Here is a 21,847-nt window from a genome sequence, read left to right as displayed (position 1 = left end):
CGTGGTAGCCAAGCTTTCTTCTTGGAAAGGTTATGTGTCTTTTTGGAGAAATTTTCTTCATCTGGAGACAGAAGAGTAAAGCTGGCTGATGGACGAATCTCCCACTATGGATATGGTATTCAGTGGCTGAATAAAAACTTTCTGCATGGCGACTTTTTTTACTCAAAGGATGTTCAGTGTGAGGGGGCTACAGCAGCCGAGAGTGTGTTTAAAACAACCCGATATATGACAGATGATACAATGGCAGCGAATAGGTTAAGGGAGTGTGGGCTGAGATAACCCATGTCAACAGGATTGTCACCTCTGTTATAATGAAGATATATTGCATCCACACAACCGTATGCAACTGACCCAAACTTGAAGCAAGGGCTTAACTACTCCTGAACAGCTGGTGCCGATGAGGGTTGTAGGTGGCTGGAGGTGACAAGGTTACTTTAGGCAGACAGTGGAAACAGACTGGAGAGCAACGTGGTGCTTCACAAACTAACAGCAGCAGGGTGGTGCTTCCTCCAGGCTAAACGGCAGGAATGTGAGTGCAAGACATTTGCGTCACTCCAACCAGCGGATGCTGTAAGCTCTCTGTCCCTCAGCCCCAACTCTTACCACAGTAAAGCCTGCAGTGGAAGGAAATTTGAAAGGTGTATTAACAGCATAAACTGCAGCTCCAGGTGCTTTAGCCAAGGTCCTTTACTTACAAAGTAAGTCTTCAGAGGAAGGGTTACACCAGAGGCTGTGCCCACAGCTCTGGGCCTGGAAAGTGCTCATATTTGAAAAGAACTATAATGCAGCACCCAAGGCACACTCCAGGCTAGCCTTGGCACGTCATATACTGTCCACAGGAGTCCAGGTATGGAGTCCAAAGCTAGGATGCAGAAATTTCAATTCAGATAGCTGCTATATGGAAACCAGCTCAAGCAGCAGCTTAACTGAAGTCTAAAGCCCCATACACACGATCGGACTTTGTACAAACTTTCCCGTGGACTTTTGTACAAAGGGCATTGGCCATAAGTTTGTATTGCATACACACAATCTGACTTTTAGGGCAACAAACACAAACGTAGTGACGTTTCAACATATGACGACACTTCAAAAGAGGACGTTCAATTACTCCAGTGCCACCTTTGGTCAACTTCTGTATTCTTGTCAGATCTTTTGCATTGGTTCTGAGCATGCGTGTTTGTACTTTGTACAAAAGTCCAATGGTTTTGTGTACACATGATTGGATTTGCTCCATCGGACTTATGTTGTCAAAAAGTTTGTCCGTTCACACAGCCAACAAAAGTCAACAGAAAACGAAAAAGTTTGTCCGATGAAGCGTACACCTGGTCGGATGTTGCTCCAAAACAGCTAATTTGCATGCTTGTTTTCAAAAAGTTTGACTGTGTGTGTGGGCCTTTAGAGGAAAAAATCTACCAAGACTAGAAAAGAAGATTTTTTTTTAGCAGAGCTGAAGAAAAGTTTTTCCCCCTCCCAGGACAAACAAAAAAGGCATTCTGAACTAGGAGGGGTTAAATGGGGATAAGGGTTGGCTTACAATTTTTCTGTTTGCCATTGTCCAAACATCCTGCAGGTGATAGTATAACCCAAATGTATTCCCGAGTCCCTCTATGGACAAGAGAGAAAAGGGCTTTCAGTTGTATATTTACCAGAGCAAAAGGAAGCAAACAAAAGAAGGTCCTCCGTTGACATACTTTAATAACTAAACTACTGTTTATATGCCATTAGACTTTTTTTCTATGAAAATAGGCTGGCATTTCAAAACATAGGTGCATATTTATTAATCAGGTAATGTGACATTCACCAAACATTCAGAGGTTGTGCATTATTCCATACATGCACCAGGAAGAAACACCCGCAGTGAATAAAGTAAATAAATATCAGGTCCATTGCTTTAAAAAAAATTCTCCTATAATGCTTGTGCCTTTTAACAGTAAAACAAGAAAAGAAAAATGCCAACCTAAAATGTTTTCCTGTTGCTAATGCTTTTAAGGACTAATATTGCAAAAAATATTGCACCTTGATAACTGCAGTTAGTGTCTGTAATGGTAACATTATGGTACATTAACACTGCTAGGGCTTGTTAAGCAGTTGCAGAAACAAATAAACCTATCAAGCAAATGTAAAAAGTAACACAAAAAAAAAGGAAGGCCTCATTTACTTGATGTGTAGTTCTGAACAGATTAAGGCAGGCTCATCACTGGGGCACCAAAAAAAAAAAGAAAACCCTTTATATGCCCCGTTCACACCACAGTGCCGCCTTGATGTAGACTGCAACGCACCAGACTCCAGCTCAGGTCACCATCGGTCACAGCAGAGGAGCCGTGGCGCATATGAATGAATGAAAAGTCATTTGTGACATTTCAATAGAGAAAGAACAAAATATAAACAGTGCCTTGTGTTGTAACACTGCAGGGCTCTGCCCCTCACCGCTTGTACACAGACACCAACCAAGTGTGGACCAGCACTAAAAGTTGACCTTCAGAAACACTCCTGGCAATGCCAAGAGTCTAACACTCTTGTGCAAAAAACAAACAAAAACACACCCTGAATACTAATGAAAACTAATACGACTATGGAATGAATTAATTCCATATGAACACCAAAATCTTTTTCTCAATAAAAATGTTCCCGCCACATAAGGCAACACATTTGTAAATGGTAAGGCTGTTTGATGAAAGATTCTTTCACTGCTTTATAAATATGCCCCTTCGTGTCCATAGTTTCATCTAAAGCCATGAGTAAAAAGTCACCTAACTTGCCTGACCTGCATATATCCAGACTGCTCCGGCTTACCGCAGAGCAGCTCAATTTACCGTGATGCAATAAATTCCAACCATTTGCAACTTCCATAACTCTGCATATCCAGGACAGGGGTGAGCTATATACCGCTTAAAATGCTTCATTAGCAGCTGAGTAACAGCAAAATCTTCTCCCTCTAGCTAGGATTTCTAAAAATGCAATGTACAGCGAAAAACGCTGTCCAAGGATTTTAAAATTTAGGATTTTTTTTTTCATTATAATGTAAATCCTTCTAACAATGAAACTCTATGGATAAGATAGCAATTATGAGCATGTTGTTTAAACGATCTGATACTAAGGATCTCATTAGATGGCAAAGTGAAATACAGTTGTTACAATTTCTAGAACAAAAGGATTTTGAATGAGTAATCAATAGCAACTGGCAGAAAATGAGACGTTAATTATGATCCTCTCTAGTGTTTTGTCTCAGACAAGGTTTCATTAAATGCTTTGTGCTAACCTGTAAGTATTGGAGCCCTCCTGTATACATCTGATCAGCACATATTTATTGCTGCCTTCTGTAACCACACAATAACGCATGTATATGTGTTTTGCATTTCCATTCGGTCACTGTAACCATGAGCATCACTAAGTCAGATATAGAGATATTGCCGCATTTGATAAAGCCTGAAATTATAATCATCTGCACATGAAGCATGCTGCAAATTTAAGAAGATAATGACAGTCATCCATCAAATACATCTTGTCAGTGTAATCAGACTAATCTCACAAGAGACAGTATGGCAAACACAAGCCAGGGTACCAAGTTTTATATTTGCTCAATATATGAAACAGATGCTTGGCACAAGTTACTTATAACCATTGCTTACTTTGAATTCAAATGCATATAAAACCAGATCATGGGATCCGTCTAGTTTAATCTACAAATGTTTCTTCTGTGTTCTAACGTTAGTGAATGGAAAATACGGAAAAACAATCTTAGAATTTTTTATGCTCTAGTGACACAAAACTTCTAGTGTCTTTCCCATATCTGCAAATGTGCCACAGCAATACGGGACGATCCACTCACCTGATTACAATTTTTATATCTATTAAAATACAATAAGAACACAACTATTACAGCTGGAGGATTAATCACAGTCCACAGGAAAAGGATCTAGAAATATGGCAAAAAGAACTCATCACAGGAGATACAAATCATACAACAGGCCAGTGGCTGATTCTGCTTTGCTCTTCAACTAAGTCGACCCATTTGACATAGCAAATCAGTATAAGTCTTAAGCTGGCCACACATAGATCCAAATTTGACCGGTTTAGCAGGGACCAAATTCCAATCTACATATGATCTAAAAAGAAAAAAAAACCACCATCAACTCACTAAAATATAAACTCGGTACCGCTCAGTTTATGAGCAGGTGCAGCGTCCCTAGAATTGCTGACTCTCCAATACTGGTACGGTCTCCTTAACTCCAAAAAACTAAATCAAATTTCCTGATCCCCCTCAAGAGGCAATTGGATTTTCCCTGGATCAACTTTACCTATAAATGTCAGTACCCAGTTATATCATGTACATTTAGGAAAGTATCCAGGCCTTTCCTAACCTACGATTATTTCAGATTTTAGGTGCTGAAAGCGGTACAATTATTTTGCATGAAAATTTGGCGTTTTATATTGTAGGCCTGTAATTCTTAGGAATAACTCACTTAAATCTGTCCAAACCAGGGTCTAGTAGACATCCTGGGTATGATAAAGTTTGAAAAATGAAATCATAATATAATAACTAATTATACCAAATAATATTATAATAATATAATAATAATTATAATTATTCAATAATGTAATCAAATCAAAAACACTGAAATTTGTTCAGTTGCAGAATTGTCACTGTCATTACTCAGTACTTCCGTATTTGATGACGGATCTCCCCACAAATCACTATCACTCAATTCTGCGAGTGATTCTAAATTATTATCGCTGTTTTCTAGCTGGTCTAAAACCCCTTTTGATGTAAAGGGACAGTTTTGGTTGCTATGGACAATCTCCAGTTTCCAGGCAGAAAGAACAGTTTTTATAATATAAAACTGCATGCAGGACACTGGGCAGACAACTAGGGACAAAGGGGATGTGAAATAATTACATACAGTAATGTAATCTGTAAGATTACATCATACTGTATGTAATGTGTGCGTTTTACTTTTTGAATTTGGCACCATTCTCCATCCCCGTGCGTCGCAACGCTCGCAGGGAACGGAGCCCAGCAATGTGATACATTGAGCGGAGGATGAGCCGCTCGCAGTGCGGGGGGTGGACATCGCTGGATCCAGAGGATAAGGTAAGTAAGCTCATCCTGGATCCAGCGATGCGATCCAGAGTCTGGCTCGTGGGATTACCACTAATGGTACTGAATTTTCACCCCGAGCTAGACTCGGGAATACCGCCAGGGGGATTAAAGCAACTCAGTAGACTCAGTGTGTCAAAATATGAAGGTAAACCATGTGGTTGGAAGGGTCTGTAGAATATAACTAGGCACTGAATAGGCTAATAGACAATCAAGGACCATTAGGTCCACTCACCCGACCATATGACAGGAATATCCCATGACGGGTAGTTATCCCGGGTGCGTCGGTTAAAGCCCGCTTGGTGATAGACAGCTCCTGGCGGCCAAACCTGGTCATCAGTATGCTCAAACTCTGTGCCGGGGATAATGGAGTGTGAAACTTGTCCACTCGCTGTAGAGCCTTGGCGCTGTGTCAGTGTGTCATCCCTAGGTGCCTTCACAAAAATGGCTCCCGCTGTCCTCGTGGAATGCATAACGCCTGCGCGAGTGTGCTGAGCTGCGTCATCCGTGATGTCAAAATCGTCACTGCCGTGGTGACGTAGCCGACATGTTTCGCCTAATCACGTATGCTTTATCAAAGCTACTTATTTAGACAGACAATGTTGTTTTTTTAAATGTAGTCAAGGTGTTGGCGGTGGGTTACCCAGTTTTTGTGAAACAATATTTTATATGTAATAAATTGCCTGAACAAGCTGCTTGGTGCAGAGCCCACCAGGAAGTTGGCACTGCACACCACTAATCACGAGCAGTGAGACATTTTCCCGATGCACGGCTGCAGAGAGCGAGGAATGTCTCACTGCTTGTGATTAGCGCTGTGCAGTGCCGACTTTCTGGCGGGCTTTGCACGTACTATTTGCAAACACGCCTGAGCTCATCCTTAGTGCCCAGTAAGCAAGTGGATAATAAATGCTTTTGGGATTAATACAGTTTTAAAGGTAGGGGCTGACCATTTGCAGCTTGTTTTAAGATATTATTGAACCTATGACAGCCACTTTCAGTTTGATTTCACAGAAGATACATTCACAGAAAAATATCAGGATTAATGTGTTTGTACTTGTAGATAAACATTTGTTAAACAGTATACCTCCAAAAGCAAAACCGGAACCCCCTCAAAAGGTATTGAGTAGTGAATAAATTGCAATCATAACATAGTATTTAAGGGCAGCTGTGAACCATCCAAGCATGTTGCAAGGCTAGAACCTAATTAGAACTAGAAGGGCCCTTGCACATGATACAAATGTATGAACGACAGATCTACCCGACAAAGTTTGCGTGCAAAAAGTCAGTGGTCAGCATTGGGCATGCGTAAAAAAATTTCTAGCTACTATTTGGGATTTAAATGCATATTCACGCATAAAATACTAACCAGTAACCCAGATTTTTGTGATCTCTTTTTTATCGATTGTAATGTTAGTTTACTGATATTCACATGCCTGTCTGTACAGGCCAGCCGAACGCAAAGGACAACATTCTGATCTGTAAAAAAAAAAAAAAAAAAAAATGTATATACTTATTTATTTTTAATCCGCTCTGGTTTGGTCATGTCATCCTGCAGCTCTGGCTCCCATGTGTCAGTGAGCGGCTGCCCAATGGGAGAGGAGGGAGCACCAACAATGGCTGAGCCATGGGAGCGGCGGGGTGTGGCGATGTCATGGCTACGAGAAATCAGGGTCATTTTCTAGCACCCCCTTACACAGGGGAGCTGCAGCTGCTGAAACACATGACCAGACTGGATTAAAATAATAATGAGAAAAAGTAAATTATTCCGCTCTGTTTTATACAAGGTATACAGAACAAAAACAAAAAAAAAAAGATGCAGCCTTTACTATCACTAACTGTATTCCATCACTAAGCATATGTTGCCAGGACAAGTTAACTCTTTACCGGAGAACGGACAAATAAGAAAACAAACCTGCTGTATTCATGAATATAAAATATTACAAGCTCATTCTGAAAGCAGCCAGATGAAAATTGTAATTATTGGCAACTGATATTGCAATAAACCAAAACAAGACTTCACTAAAAGAAAACTTGGTCTTTTGCATGTACTTCAATGGTTGCAATATGCTAAAAAGAGTTCAGGAATGTCATATTGGAATAATGACGTGAAACATTAAATGAATTGGGAAGAAGAAATGCATTTAATCAGTTGGCAAAACACATTTACCAACCTTTAAGTAGGTGTTACTAATAGGAATCTGTTCCAAAGCAAAATACCAGTGAAAAGCCTCAGAGTTGCCATCTATTTCCTGGGCTGCATACTAGTTACAGCTTAGTAAGTAACATTACTTGCAGTGAAGATGAACGCACAACTTTAATACTCCATTATTAACCACTTCAATACCAGGCACTTAAACAACTTCCTGCCCAGACCAATTTTGAGCTTTCAGCGCTGTCGCATTTTGAATGACAATTGCGCAGTCATGCTACACTGTACCCCACAAATAGAGCTTTCTTTTGATGGTATTTGATCACCTCTACAGTTTTTATTTTTTGCTAAACAAATAAAAAAAGGCTGAAAATGTTGAATGTTTTTTTTTGTTTCAGTTTCAAAACGTTGTAAATAAGTACGTTTTCTCCTTCACTGATGGGCACTGGTGGGGCGGCACTGAGGGGCACTGATAAGGTGGTTTGATTTGATTTGTACTGATGGATGCCAATCAGTGCCAAACAATAATGCATGCCAATCAGTGATGCCCATTGTGGGCACTGACTGGCATCCATTGTGGGCACTGACTTGCATCCATTGTGGGCACTGAGTGGCATTCCTGGTGGTCTAGGGTGGCATACCTGGTGCTGGGCATCCCTGGTGGTCCAGTGTCGGCATCCTCGGGGAGGCTGTGCTGATAATCGATCATCACAGCCCCCCCCCCTCCCCCGTTAGAGGAGCAGCCGATCGTCTCTCCTCTACTTGCGTCTGACAATGTTCCTCCTCTGATCCCTCTCCCCCCATCTCTGTAATCTTCCAGTCTGGCAGGGGTTAATAGAACTGAAGGAGCTGTGCCATGCACTCAAGAGTGCTTGACTATGCCTGTGTTTTCTTCCCAGCTCCTCCATTCATAGAAGCCATACTAGAGCTTATATGAATTCAAATTTGTTAATGAATGGAGGGGGCTGTCAATCAGCCTCCATTCATACATCAAGTTTATTCATAGAAGCTGTAATAATGGTTTCAATGAATGGAGGAGCTGAGTGTAAAGCGCGGGTATAGTTGAACACGCCTGAGGAGTGCCTGTTCCCTTGTACTATTAACCTGTGCCCTCCTGGAAGATTACAGCGATGGGACTGGGCAAGGAATCTGAGGATTATTTATTTTTTCTGCTAAATCCAGGACACAGCAGCAGTCAGGGAAACATTGTATCGAAGGGAAGTAATAACACTTGTGCTGATTATTTTAGTAAACAAAAGGGAGGAAGATTTTTGCACAGCAGCACAGTGCAATCCCAAACATGATTCAGTTGCAAAGAATCGCATGACAATAGAAATCACATTGTATTCAATGGTGCCTGTTCACATCAATGCAAGTCAGAATGACGTGGTTTTGAAAAAGGGTCCTGTGCGACTTTCCAGTGACATTTTTGCCCCATAGAATATGAAAACCACATCCAAAACGCAACCAAGTCACGCTACATAATTGCACTGAAAATTGGATCAAACTGCAGCTGCAGTAGTGCGAGCCGAGCCGCGGGTCACTGTGGACAGAGCTGCCCCCTGGACCTCCTCGTATCTCTGGGTTAGGAAATGTGTTTTCATAGCTTCCTTTTCTGATTTCTCTAACGCACCAATTTTCCTGCGCTTAAATGAACTCTTCACAAGAAACATTCTAATCATTTGGAAAAGAGTTGCTGGACTGCTTAGAAACACTTTGGAAGAAATATCCTACAAGCACATGAAAAATGATTTGACAAAAAATAATCAGACTGTGACTACCTTAGTCTGGTATGAGGCAGGTTTATACAAGCAAGACCACAGTTTATTTCTGCTGAATGCTCTGTGAATTCAAACATGCTTTTGGTATTACAAAAAAAAAAAAAAAGAAGAAAAAAACACATTGCTAGTGAATGTGGAGCAGCATAAATCAAAATAATATCAGCACAAACTTGGCATTACAAAAGGAAGGAATGTTTGTTATGGTTATTACTACTTGGGCTCCTTCGTGCCATTCACCCAACCTGCACACAAACCACAACACTGCTTCCTACCATTACAGCAAACCTACCCATCAGATACCTGCATTTACGCTACTTTCTTTTTGATGAAAGCGGAAGTTTGGGTGTACTTGACAAAAGACATTAGTAAACGCAAACAGACTGCTGACCTGTAATTATTAGCATATACACTATTTTGCCAAAAGTATTGGGATACCTGCCCTTACACGCACAAGAGCTTTAATGGCATGCCAGTCTTAGTCCGTAGGGTTCAATATTGAGTTGGCCCACCCTTTGCAGCTATAACAGCTTCAACTCTTCTGGGAAGGCTGTGCACAAGGTTTAGGAGTGTGTCTATGGGAATGTTTGAGCATTCATCCAGAAGCACATTTGTAAGGTCAGGCACCGATGTTGGATGAGAAGGACTGGCTCACTAATAATTCATCCCAAACGTGTTCTATTGGGTTGAGGTCAGGACTCTCTGCAGGCCAGTCAAGTTCCTCCATCCCAAACTTGCTCATCCATGTCTTTATGGACCTTGCTTTGTGAACTGGTGTGCTCCACTACACTGCAGAGTGCATGAGCATCATGGAAAATGTAATTCCAAAACATCTGGGGTGCCAAGGTTCACCATCACTGCACCAGATGAAGGGGAATGGATGCCTTTCCATTTTATTTAGCCCATCGGATTGAAGGTAGGTGGGTGTAAATGGACACAAGTCTGTTTAGATCCATTGCTCTATAGTAGTGAATGGAGGGTCAGACCAGGTTCACCTGAAAAATGGACAGGCGGACCTGATCAGACCTGTCGTGTGAACCCACCCCCAACCTTTTCCCTTTTAACTGCTTGCCACCCACCTTCAGTATATTTACTGCGGCAGGATGACACATGTAGGCTGGATGACATACATGTATGTCATCCAGCCTTTCCAGGTTAGGGATGCACATTCATTGCCAGGTAGGCTATACGGTGCCCCATTTCTTTCAGCATCCCTGCTGACCTCACAAATGTGCTTATGGAAGAATGATCAAACATTCCCATAGACACGCTCCTAAACCTTGTGGACAGCCTTCCCAGAAGAGCTGAAGCTGTTATAGCTGCAAAGGGTGGGCCAACTCAATATTGAACCCTATGGGCTAAGACTGGGATGCCATTAAAGTTCATGTGCTCCCTGATCTGTGATTTGGACTCACAGTGTATGGGCAGTGTTAGTGGGTTCAATATGTTTCAATGAACTTGGAAACATTCATTTCTATGTGGTACCCAAGTAATGCGATTCTTGTCCTCGAGTTTCTAATGTGCATTACTACATGTGCAAGAGCTTAGTTGTTTAAGTTTTTGTTTAGTTTACAGCTGTTTGATAGTCCTGATAGTTGGGGAATTGTCTAAAGATTTACCCTATTACAATAATTTTCAAAATACAATTGACTCTTTTATAGTGTCAGACATTATGTTAGAAAGTTTTTGGTATACGTATACTGTATATTATCTGTACCATGTTTCTATTGTATTCCTTGTGTTGAAAATATCAATAAAACAGTTAAAATAAAACAAAGTTCATGTGCGTGTAAAGGCAGGCTTCCCAATACTTTTGACAATATATTGTATATGTGAATGAAGACTAATACTTTAAAGTGGACCTAGTACCAGACATTTTGGGGAGGGGAAAGGATGGGAAAATTATCATCCTTATTTCCCATTGTCCAATCACAAAATGTGATTCTGTGGAAAGAACACAAGACATTTTATAAATAGTTGATGTGGAGAGCAACGCGATCATCGCTGTATTATATCCAGAATTGTAAAGTTGACAAACACAAAAAACAAACAAAAAAAAACGTTCATCCACACTGTAAAGTCTGGGTGGAGGAATAAGTCTCACACTGGCAATGAAAATACCCCAGCAGCAGGTGCATCTAATTGGATACAGCCGCTGTTCCACTGAATGTTTTCTAGCTCGCTCCTTTCAACAAAAGTCTATGGAAAGAACTACTTTCAGCCCAGATTCATACTGACAGGGGGAATGCAATCACGTGAGTTCAGCTGAATGTCCCGACTTGGGGGGGGGGGGGGCGATTTCAGAGACATCTATGCAGGTTTCTGCACAGATGTCTATTGAAATCGCCCCCCGAAGTCGCCAAGAGTAGTACAGAAAATACTTTTGGGAATCGGTGCTGCGCCGCAAAGTTGGCGGTGCGCCGATTTGGGAGGTGCCATTGACGGCAATAGCCGCTGATTTGGCATGCAATATGACATGTCAAATCGCATGCCAAATTGCTGCAATATGACCCAGGGCTCAGATAGGTTTCTGCAGGTCCATACTACGTGTGAAATCTTGACAGTGTATGGCCAGCTTTAGTTTCAACATCGGAAGTCTTAGACCACCCGTTCACACAGCTCCAAAATGCTCAAAAAAGGAAATCCAATTAATTTCAATGGCCCCTGTTCACATTTGAGCATTTTGTCACCTGTAGCAAAACACCTGTCGCTCCAAAAAGTATATAAGGCAGATTTGTCCCCCATAAACTTTAATGGAAAATGCTTGGACAGCAAGAAATGAGCATTTCAAGCATATTGTCAGGCGTTTTCAGGAGCTCCCCTTCCCTTTTCTAGCATCACTCCACACCTTACACAGGTTTCTATTGGTTACAGCAAAAACGCCCAAATAAAAACGTCTGAAAAAACAAGATTTGCAAATCTGCTAAAAAAAAAAAAAAAATTCTCAAAACCGCCTGAACTAACACTTGATAAACACCTGAAAATGCACAGTTCAAGTGTGGATGTAGGCCTGACGCAGCACTACCCACACATTCAACATACATAATTAGAGGCGATTTATTTTTGCATCGCAAATGTCCTAAAACACCCCCCCCCCCCCAGAGTTCAGCTTTAATGAAGGCAGACTGTACGTGACATTTAAATAAACAACCTACTATCAAATTGCAACATTTAAATGCTTTTCACATCATCACTGCTTTGATCACAAATGTAATGTGCCAATGTAATGCAATACCTGGTACACATAGGTGGCTATTCAACAGAGGCACATCATTACCGAAACAGAGTAACTATAGCGATGGTGCTTCAAGCGGTGGCTGGGGCACACACACCAGGCCAAGTCCCCCGTGGTGACCATGCCAACTGTGGTACCAAGGTGTTGTCACTAAGGTTTATTTTATCCTTACAGATATACATTTCATTCTCTGTTGCAAGTGAAATTAATAAAAAAAAAAAAATGTTTATGCTGCAACTAAATTTACCACAAAATAGTTTTTATTGCTAATCTCAACAAGACTGTCACATGCAGCCTTTACAAAGGGCTGTATTAAAACCTCTAAAATCTGACTGGCTGTCAACCACTACTTTATAGCTTGCCCTATGTTCCATTTGTGTTTCTGATAAAACTAAAGCTATACCCAAGATTACTGAAGATGTTATTTCAAAGCAGCTTCCTCACACCCAAACCTATATTTAACCTATTTGGTCTGGTTCCAAGAAAGGAGCTGCTTTGTATAATGTGCATGGTGTTTAGCAAAACGTCTATTTGCTTACAATAAATGATTTGCTGAGAACATCAATACTCATTTTGCATTCTAAATTTAGGTAGGCGGTAGACGGTGTGCATTTCGCACGATTGGCCTATCAACACAGATAGTGCCTCTTGTCAAGACATTGTATTGTCCGGGGTGAAAGAGGGGGCGGGGAGAGCTGTCTCTGCTGGGAGAAGACAGTGATTGTTGCTAGCTGCTAGCAATAATCGTAAGTAAAATCCTGCATGCTGGTTGTATCCAAGATGATCGATTCAGCCTGCCCATACATAGTTCGAATCTCAGCCAGTTCAGCAGGAACGGTCTATGGCTGGCCTTAAAGCGTTCCCCCACAACTTTGTCCCACGTAAATCAGCATAAAAAACCCAAATGAACACTGCTTGTAGATATCTCCTTACTTGCTTAGTATTGTTGTAATCCTTTTTGTTCTTTAGAAAAACATCACTGAGCATGCCCAGATCTCCCCCGATTTACGGCACACTCTCATCTATCTGTTATCAGGACTTCCTACGGCACAACACTGAACTCCCAGCAGGCTGTTAATCACTCAGAGCTTCCTCTTACACACCATGTGACCATGTGACATGACATACAGTGTAAACCAGGGAATGGAACAGCAGTACTGCCATCTTATCAGCTGAAGCTGATAGGACTCATACCGGCAAACATTAGGTAATCAGCACAAGTAAATACTATGAAATAAACAAGTCAGCTATGAACAGGGAAGCAGTGTTGCCATAGAAATGTTGGATTGAGAAGGAGGCTTGGTTAACCGTACAGGAAGTGCTCAATGTAAGGGCGGAAATACACTCCACTGTGGACTCAGAAAACAATACTTAAGATGGCGCTGCCTAACCCCTGGAAACAAGATTTTTAAAGTTTCTTTAAACATTAAGTAATATGCAATTTGGGCTGGATTACAGTGGCTATAATCTGATAATGACTTATTATAATGGACTAAATGAAAAGAAGCATTGGAGCGTTTACTTCCTCTTTAAGCTTTAAACTTTTAAATCACAGATTTTTTTAAAATTGGCAAGATGTTTAAGTAGGCATAAGTGAATTTGGAGAAACGCCGATTCGACAATATTTGATCTCTAATATCTGCTTGTCTAAATGGTCTATAATTTTCAAAATTTTAAAATCCAAGCAAAATGGAAAAAAAAAAAAATATTGCAAATTTTAATGGACGAATTTGGGTGCAAATGTTCAATTTACTCATTATTCAGTACAGGCATGACCCATGCATTTTTTTTCGTTTTTTTAAATATTGCTTTTTTTAAGAAAAAGAAAAAAATATAAAAAATAATGTTACTGTCTAATTACTGTATAGCAGGTGTGAGATGCCAGACAACCCAAAAAAATAAAACCTGTCACTTGCTAGTTCACCCATGAATGATTTGGTTGTAACTTCCAAGAGTGATCAGCTCACGCCTATACTGTAGGTAAAGTACTACACTCAGAGAATCATGTGCCAGAGATTACTTCCTTCAGATAATGCTATTTACCTGGCTATCTCTGGCTACAATACTATGGGCTGCTATTCTGTAATTATCAAGCAGCAGATGAGGTCAGAACTCCAGATGTACATATTTGTACATATTTGTCCTAGCTCAGTGATACCAAGATCCCTTTTCACAATGAGGAGCTTGAAAACTGCCTATAAAGCTCGCTGCTTTTGCAGTACTTTTGAGGAATTAGCAGTGTGCTTTTTTTGAAGATCACGTGACTCATAAAACTGCTGCAAGGACCATTTTGAGGTGCTTTTCAGGCACAACCCATTCATTTCAATGGAGAGGGGTGCTTTTAAAAGTTATTTTTTTTGTTTTTTTAAGCACTCCAAAACATGGTCCAAAGATGCTATTTGTAGGAGTTTTTTCACCTCTCCATTAGCACAATGCCCCAGTGTGAAAACATCCATCGATTTTAATGGGAAGCCGTTTGAGGGCTTTTCAGGCGATTTATTTAACGCAAAAGCACTTGAACAACTCCTCAATGTGAAAGGGGTCTAAAAGTACTGAAGCTAGTAGATCAGTGTGACAGTTCAGCAGCTACCATTTTTAAGAGGATAAATATATGGGAGCTGCCAACCTTTTTTTTTGCGTGAGTCACCAACATGTGACAAGTATGCAGGAACTTTCTCTAGTTCACTGGCAGCATGCTTGTTAAAGTTTAGTAACAAATTAGGCAATGAAGGCAGGATAAGGATGACAGGCCTCAAGCCTGCATTAAAAAAAACACACATACAAGTTCCATATTTCATTCATCATGGGTCATTTCTAAAGAATGGTCCATTGTCTACAGTTTAAAAAAAATAGACATTTACATACAGCACAAACCTCTAATTTAGCTTTAATAAAACGTAGTTTTGGAATTCAGTCTATCATTGTTTTCTTAAACTGGTGAGAAAAAAAATAAATAAAAAATCTGCAACGGCCTCCTTTTATAAGGAGTGTTCTATACACAGCTGGTATACAAGTGTCCTGGAAACTGAATTTTCGGATTTTTGTTGCCAGTTTTTCTCTGAACACAACATTGGGTTGGATCATGTAACTACATAAAGAGCACCCAGCCATTAGGAACCCGGGAAGGAGGAAGTGGCATCAGGAAGTAGGAAGCAGAATCCGCACGTTAGCTATAGTACAAATGGCAGCAGGTAGGAGCTTGCAATGTTCTGTGCTAAACATCCTTGCATGGTATGTGCATAGAGTAGGAACCCAAAGCCAAAGAAAAGAGACATTACTATTTTGATATTGTGAATTATAGAGAATATCTCCCTACTTTTCATTTAGAACTCAATATTGCAATATTAACTTTAATTAAAAATCTTTAGTTCAGTTTCAACTAGATCACTGTTTATGGATTATAAAACGAGGATTCTACTACCAAAAGCTAAAAGCAGGATTTCCAGAGTTCAATTTTGGCAGTACCGTATGACTGGGTGTTTTGCGGTGTTGTAATATCTTTTGCTGACATTCTGTTCTGTTAAAATGTTCCAAACATTTTTGTATAGGATCTGATTGAAGGATTTTGAATGCTGCAGAGCTGAGCATTCTGACTGCACATTCTGTAAGCCTTAAAGTGGTGATATATACCACCTATTAGTATATATTTAACACATTTTTGAGTTTTTTTTTTTTCTTTAAAGGAAACTGCTTTTGTTCAGCTTTTTCTGTAAAAATCGACAGGAAGGAGCAGCGGTCCAGGACCCGAGAAGGAGGCTCAGGGCTGCTCTGTGCAAAACCATTAAACAGAGCAGGTAAGTATAACATGTTTGTTATTTTTAATTAAAAAGAATTCTGCCTTTAATAACACTTTAAAGTGGTTGTAAACCCTTACAAACCCCTTTGACCTACAGGTAAGCCTAGATTAAGGCTTACCTGTAGGTCCAAGCAATATCTCCTAAACCTATATGGTTTAGGAGATATTTGCCCGAAAACGGGCACCGCTGTCTACGGCGCAGGCGCACTGAGCGCAGCAGTTCCAAGAATGGAGCTGCCGCATTTGTCGACTCCCGTGCGCATGCGCGGGAGTGACGTCATCGCGGCTTCGCCGAATGACAGCGGCGTAGCTGCGAGACGCCACCAGCAAGATGGATGCGGCGGACTACAGGGGACAGCGGCGACTTTGCTGGCTCCTGTGTCAGGTAAGTGACACATAATGGGCTACTATGCGATGCATAGTAGTCCATTATGCTTTACCTTTGCAGGGAAAAAAAGAGGAAGTAAACTCATCAGGGTTTACTTCCTCTTTAATCTCCTCCATAGATATAGATATATACTGACGACTTTATTAGGTAAAGTGGTAATGTTCAATTGCTTGGTAATACAAATTGCTAATCAGCCAATCACATGGCAGCAACTCAATCCATTTAGGCATCTAGACGCGGTGGAGACAACTTGCTGAAGTTCAAAAAGAACATCAGAATGGGGAAGAAAGGGGATTTAAGTGACTTTAAACGTGGCATGGTTGTTGGTGCCAGACAGGCTGGTCTAAATATTTCAAAAACTGTTGATCTACTGGGATTTTCACGCACAACCATCTCTGGGGTTTACAGAGAATTGTCTGAAAATTCTTGTTGATGTCAGATGAGAATGGGCAGACAGGTTTGAGATGATAGAAAGGCAACAATAACTCAAATAACCACTCATTACAACCAAGGTATGAAGAATGCCATCTCTAAACATACAACACATCAAAACCTTAAAACAGATGGGCTACGGCAGCAGAAGACCGCACTGGGTGCCACTGTTGTGAGCTAAGAAGAGCACAGGCTCACCAAAATTGGATAACAGAAGATTGGAAAAACGTTGCCTGGTCTGATGAGTCTAGATTTCAGCTGTGACATTCAGATAGTAGGATCAGAATTCAGTGCAAACATGAAAGCATGGATCCATCCTGCCTTGTATCAACACATCAGGCTAATGGTATTGTAATGGGGTGGGGGAATTTTTTCTTGGCACACTTTGAGCCCTTTAGCACCAATTGAGCATTGTTTAAACACCACGGCCTACCTGAGTATTGTTGCTCACCATGTCCCTCCCTTTAGGACTACAGTGTACCCATCTTCTGAAGGCCACTTCCACCAGGCTAATGCACCATGTCACAAAGCTCAAATCCTCTCACCACTGGTTTCTTGAACATGACAATGAGGTCACTGTACTCCAATGGCCTCCAATCACCAGATCTCAATCCTATAGAGTACCTTTGAGATGTGGTGGAACGGAAGATTCCCATCATTGATGTGCATTGCAGCTGACAAATCTGCAGCAACTGCGTGCGATGTTATGTCAATATGGGCTAAAATATCTGAGAAATGTTTCTAAAACCTTGTTGAATTCATGCCACGAAGAATTAAGGCAGTTCTGAAGGTAAAATGGGGTCCAGCCCGGTACTCTCAAGGTGTACCTAATAAAGTGGCCGGTGAGTGTATATGGTAGTCAAATAGTATGAATACAGAATGCTTAAAACAAGACAAATTTGTGACAAACAATTAACACTTACTTGACAACCAGACACTGCAGAATCTCGGCCGTATAGTGGAAAAGGTCCTCGGTCAGCTGTTTTACCTATAAAAGTTTAAATAAAAATTAAGAGAAATACTTCTCACTTAAGTACAAGTACCAATGCAATCCAATAATCCAGTGTATCCTCTATAATGTATTTAGCAAATTAACACCATGTTTTGGCAAACAAAAAAGTAAAAATCATCACTAATAAGAAAAATGTACCATTAATTGTTCCCTCACTGCACCTCAGAGCAAAACCTGCCATTCGGGATCAGTAATTATTAGGAAACAATTAGTACCTGAAACTTTTAAGAAGCCTAAAGTTGCATCCCAAGTCAGGATCTACAGAAATCCTAGAGTGGGCTCTGCATTAAACGAGAAGTACAGCCATAGCTTGTTTGGCTGTACTTCTCTGGTGGATCACAGGCGTGCAGCCCGTTCTGCATCACTGTGACCCATTTTCAGCAGACAGCGGGCTGAAGCCTGCTGATGTCACAGAGCGGTCCAGGCTGGGGCAAGATTGCAACACTATGGGATCATATATATATATATATATATATATATATATATATATATATATATATGAAATAATAAAATAAAAGAGTCGACTGCAATAGCAACTGTGCTACCACCAGCAACTTAATCTAGCAATTTCCAATTCTATAGCAGTTGTATAATTTTATCTTTAGGAATCATACATAGATGAGTGTGATAACAACGATCATTCATTTCTGCTGTCCTCCAAGTGCTTGCTAGCAATAACCGCACTGTGGATGGAGTTGTCAATTTTCTTAGCTTTGTATTGCACCGAAACTTAACAAGCACCGCAGTATTGTCACACATTGATGCTGTCATTTCCAGCCCTCCCTCAGGTGACCTCAACGATAAAGGAACTGTTCAGCGATACAAATGCTGCATGTTGGAAGCCTAGAACATTTTACTACAAGCAGAAGCACAGGTTTTGTTAATATAACCCAAACCTCAGCATACTCTAAAATTAGAAGCAGTTTGCTAAAACTATTTGAAGAGCTTGCACTAACTAGACCTTCTGCTAACGCTACATTTTATAGTATGTCCTGACCACTAGTTGCAGCATCACAATTATACGATATTAAATGCACGGGAAATATATTTTTAAGTCACAGACATGAGGCTGAAAGCAAATTTGCGACTGGGCAGAATTACTTGAAGTAGCATGAATCAAGCTGTTCACATTACTCAGCATCAGCATTTCCTCAAACTAAAAATGAGACTTGTACATAAAATGATAAACAACGTTGGCCAGAGCATGACAGCTACTGAAAAGACTTCAAAACAAATACACTTGCAACGGTAATTTATAGATACGTAGACATTAACAAACAAGATGATTTATGCATTAGATGTTAGTGAGAGGAGTGCAGAAAAGAAAAGGTTATGTACAGTATATTTGGCAAATGTATATATAGAATAAATCTCATATCTTAAAGAACCAAGAACAAAGGAGTACTTCTAGTCCGCAACAAAGTATATTCCAAAGCAAGAGACTATTGTGTTCTGTTCATTCATAATGACCATAAAAAGAGTTAACATTTTATATTGACCAATTCACAAGGCAATACGGAGTATAAAAACTATGACTACCCTACCTGAGATGAGCAAGCTTGAACTATATTTTATAAATACCAACATTTATAGAATGTTGGTAAGATCTGATCTCTTGGAGTACATTTACCTTACTGTGCTTTTTACACCTTATCAAAGTTCACCATCACAGGAGTGAGTTCTCAAACTCTGAGCTCCTACATCAGAGGGAGAAGGAGCAAGTGAGGGGGTTTGAACGACATCACCCCTGAGATGGTAAAGGTGAACCGTAACAGCTGGGCCTCTCTTAGCAACGTTCTGGGAGTTTTTAGGTCAGGCTTCATAAAGGTATGTAAAGGGCCTACACCTATACCAAGCACATTTTTCTTTAGTCAACCTTTAGTCAAAACTGCAGTTTGTTTTCATCTACGGACACCCCTTATCTGCATAGGCACTTTTTTGGTAAAGGTGAACTGCCAAAAAGAGGTCAAGTTGAATTTGTTACAAACCAAAAAAAAAACAAAAAAAACATTTTGATAAGGTCTGAAAAAGTAAGGTTCTTTACATTACATTCTTCTAAAGCAAGGATCTCCAAACTTTCCAGTTCCCAAGGATCCCGCTGAAACTTGCTCAGTGGGTGACCACTATGGCCACCTACGGTCCAACATGCCTCAACTAAAAAGTCAGAGGAGTGGGGGAAAAAAATTCTAGCGGTGTAAGGCCAGCTTTACCTACGGGAATGTGAACAGAAATAAAACGATCATAGTTTGGACTGAAGTCTATGCTACACAGAGATCTGCAGCTAGGGTTACAAAACCCAGGATGAAAGTAGAATCCAATTCAATCTGAATTAGCCGTGTATAATAAATAGGAAAATATACACAATTCACCTGGACTTAGCTGTGCCCACTTCAAAGTGCGCTTATTCTGAAACCACTCAGATAAACACTGATGTTCCTGATGCCATAGCTCTTATATTGCGACGTTTAATAAAATCTAGGTGACCAAGTGAATTGTATTTTTGTCCGTTTAATCCCCCACTGCTAAAGCTGGCTATATGTGGATAAGATTTTTTTCATTCAGCCTACAGCTGAATAAAAGCCAAAACAGATTCCACTATATACAGTGAATTCCTCTGACAGCAGGAGGTTTCCCCGCCGTCACAATACAATGATCACTGGTGCCCACTGCCGGGTATAACTAGCAGCAGTGATCATACAGAAAAAAAAAAAAATCTGACAAGCTGGCTGTACTGAATTTGATTGATAGATCAACTTCCGTACAATCAGCCTGCCCATATATAGATCGAAATTCGGCCAGTTCCAGCTGAACTGGATGATTTTGGATCCATCTATGGCCAGCTTAAAGGCAGGTACACACTACAGTTTTTCTTTTTTTGGTTGCACATAAAAAAAAAAAAAAAAATGACAGCTCCGGTCGGGAGCCACTGTACTAACCATGCGAAGCTAGTCCAGAGATCTCCCCCGCTGAGCTGTTGTGTACTGACATTGCCAACACTCTGATCAGCTCTCTCTGCAATTGGCCAAGAGCGCTGATCAGGAGTCGGTTTTCAAGCATGCACGTCTGACAGAGCCAGCCGAAGGGCTGGCTTCTATCGGACAGACCAACATACACACGGGCAAAATGTTGGCTAGTATTTTTTGTACTGGTAAATGCCTCTCGACATTCTGCCCATGTGTAGGGGGCTTTAAGCTCCCTTCAAAGGTTTGCAACACAATATGCTTCAAAAAACACTTAAAAATGCCCATAAAACTATTTGGAATCTCTGCTAACATGGATGGGGCCTTATCATTTTGGTGGGAAGATAAGAAAAGCTGGTGATCTTACTGATAAATCAAAATGCAGGAGTTTAAAGCATCTAGATAAAGATATCTTTGGATAAGTAATCAGATTCCAATGTAAACAATAAACTAAACTGTTTTCAGGTGTGAGATGAAAGGCAAAGTCACTGCAAGAGAGTGGCCTGAAGCCCATTCACAGTCCCCAGAACAGATAAAGAGTAGGCTGGGGATAAACATGTTCTGATTCGCATGTAAAACAGATAAGGACTACAAAGCGGATGATGCGTTCAGTAACGACCACCTATAAACCACTGAAGGGGAAAAAAATTCTATGAAAAGCTATACACACTGGCAGCACAAAACATGTGTGAATTATTTATATTATATATATATATATATATATATATATATATATATATATCCCCACCAGAGTCAGCAACACTCTTTATGAATTCCAGGTATTATGAATGAAACACAGAGGTCAATACTAACTTAAGGCTAGTTTCCTAGCGCTTATGCTGACCAATGTCCTGAGACATTACCTTGCATAATATAGTCCAGTATTTTTCAAGTACTAAAGACAAAGAATCAGCATAAAACACCAGCAGAATTCATGTTTAGGTGGTTGTACACTTTTTTTTAATCTAAAAGTTATGCACACCTGCTCTGTGCAATGGT

The 21,847-nt window shown here is 40.5% G+C and overlaps 1 protein-coding gene across 8 annotated transcripts in view; it reads right to left on the bottom strand.

Annotated features, from left to right (window-relative positions):
* TCF12 (transcription factor 12) overlaps positions 1-21,847 on the bottom strand; it is a 270,092-nt gene that overhangs the window by 83,353 nt on the left and 164,892 nt on the right. For all 8 annotated transcript variants that reach the window (XM_077470136.1, XM_077470143.1, XM_077470134.1 and 5 more), the window contains one exon: positions 17,800-17,864. In XM_077470136.1, coding sequence (XP_077326262.1) covers positions 17,800-17,864 — 65 coding nt within the window. The remainder of the gene's footprint in view (positions 1-17,799; positions 17,865-21,847) is intronic.

Source organism: Lithobates pipiens, unplaced genomic scaffold (genome assembly GCF_037356315.1).
Source record: "Lithobates pipiens isolate NorthernLeopardFrog02 unplaced genomic scaffold, aLitPip1_a1.2 Scaffold_8, whole genome shotgun sequence".
Lineage (NCBI taxonomy): Eukaryota > Metazoa > Chordata > Amphibia > Anura > Ranidae > Lithobates > Lithobates pipiens.
This window is presented reverse-complemented; position numbering and strand designations above follow the sequence as displayed.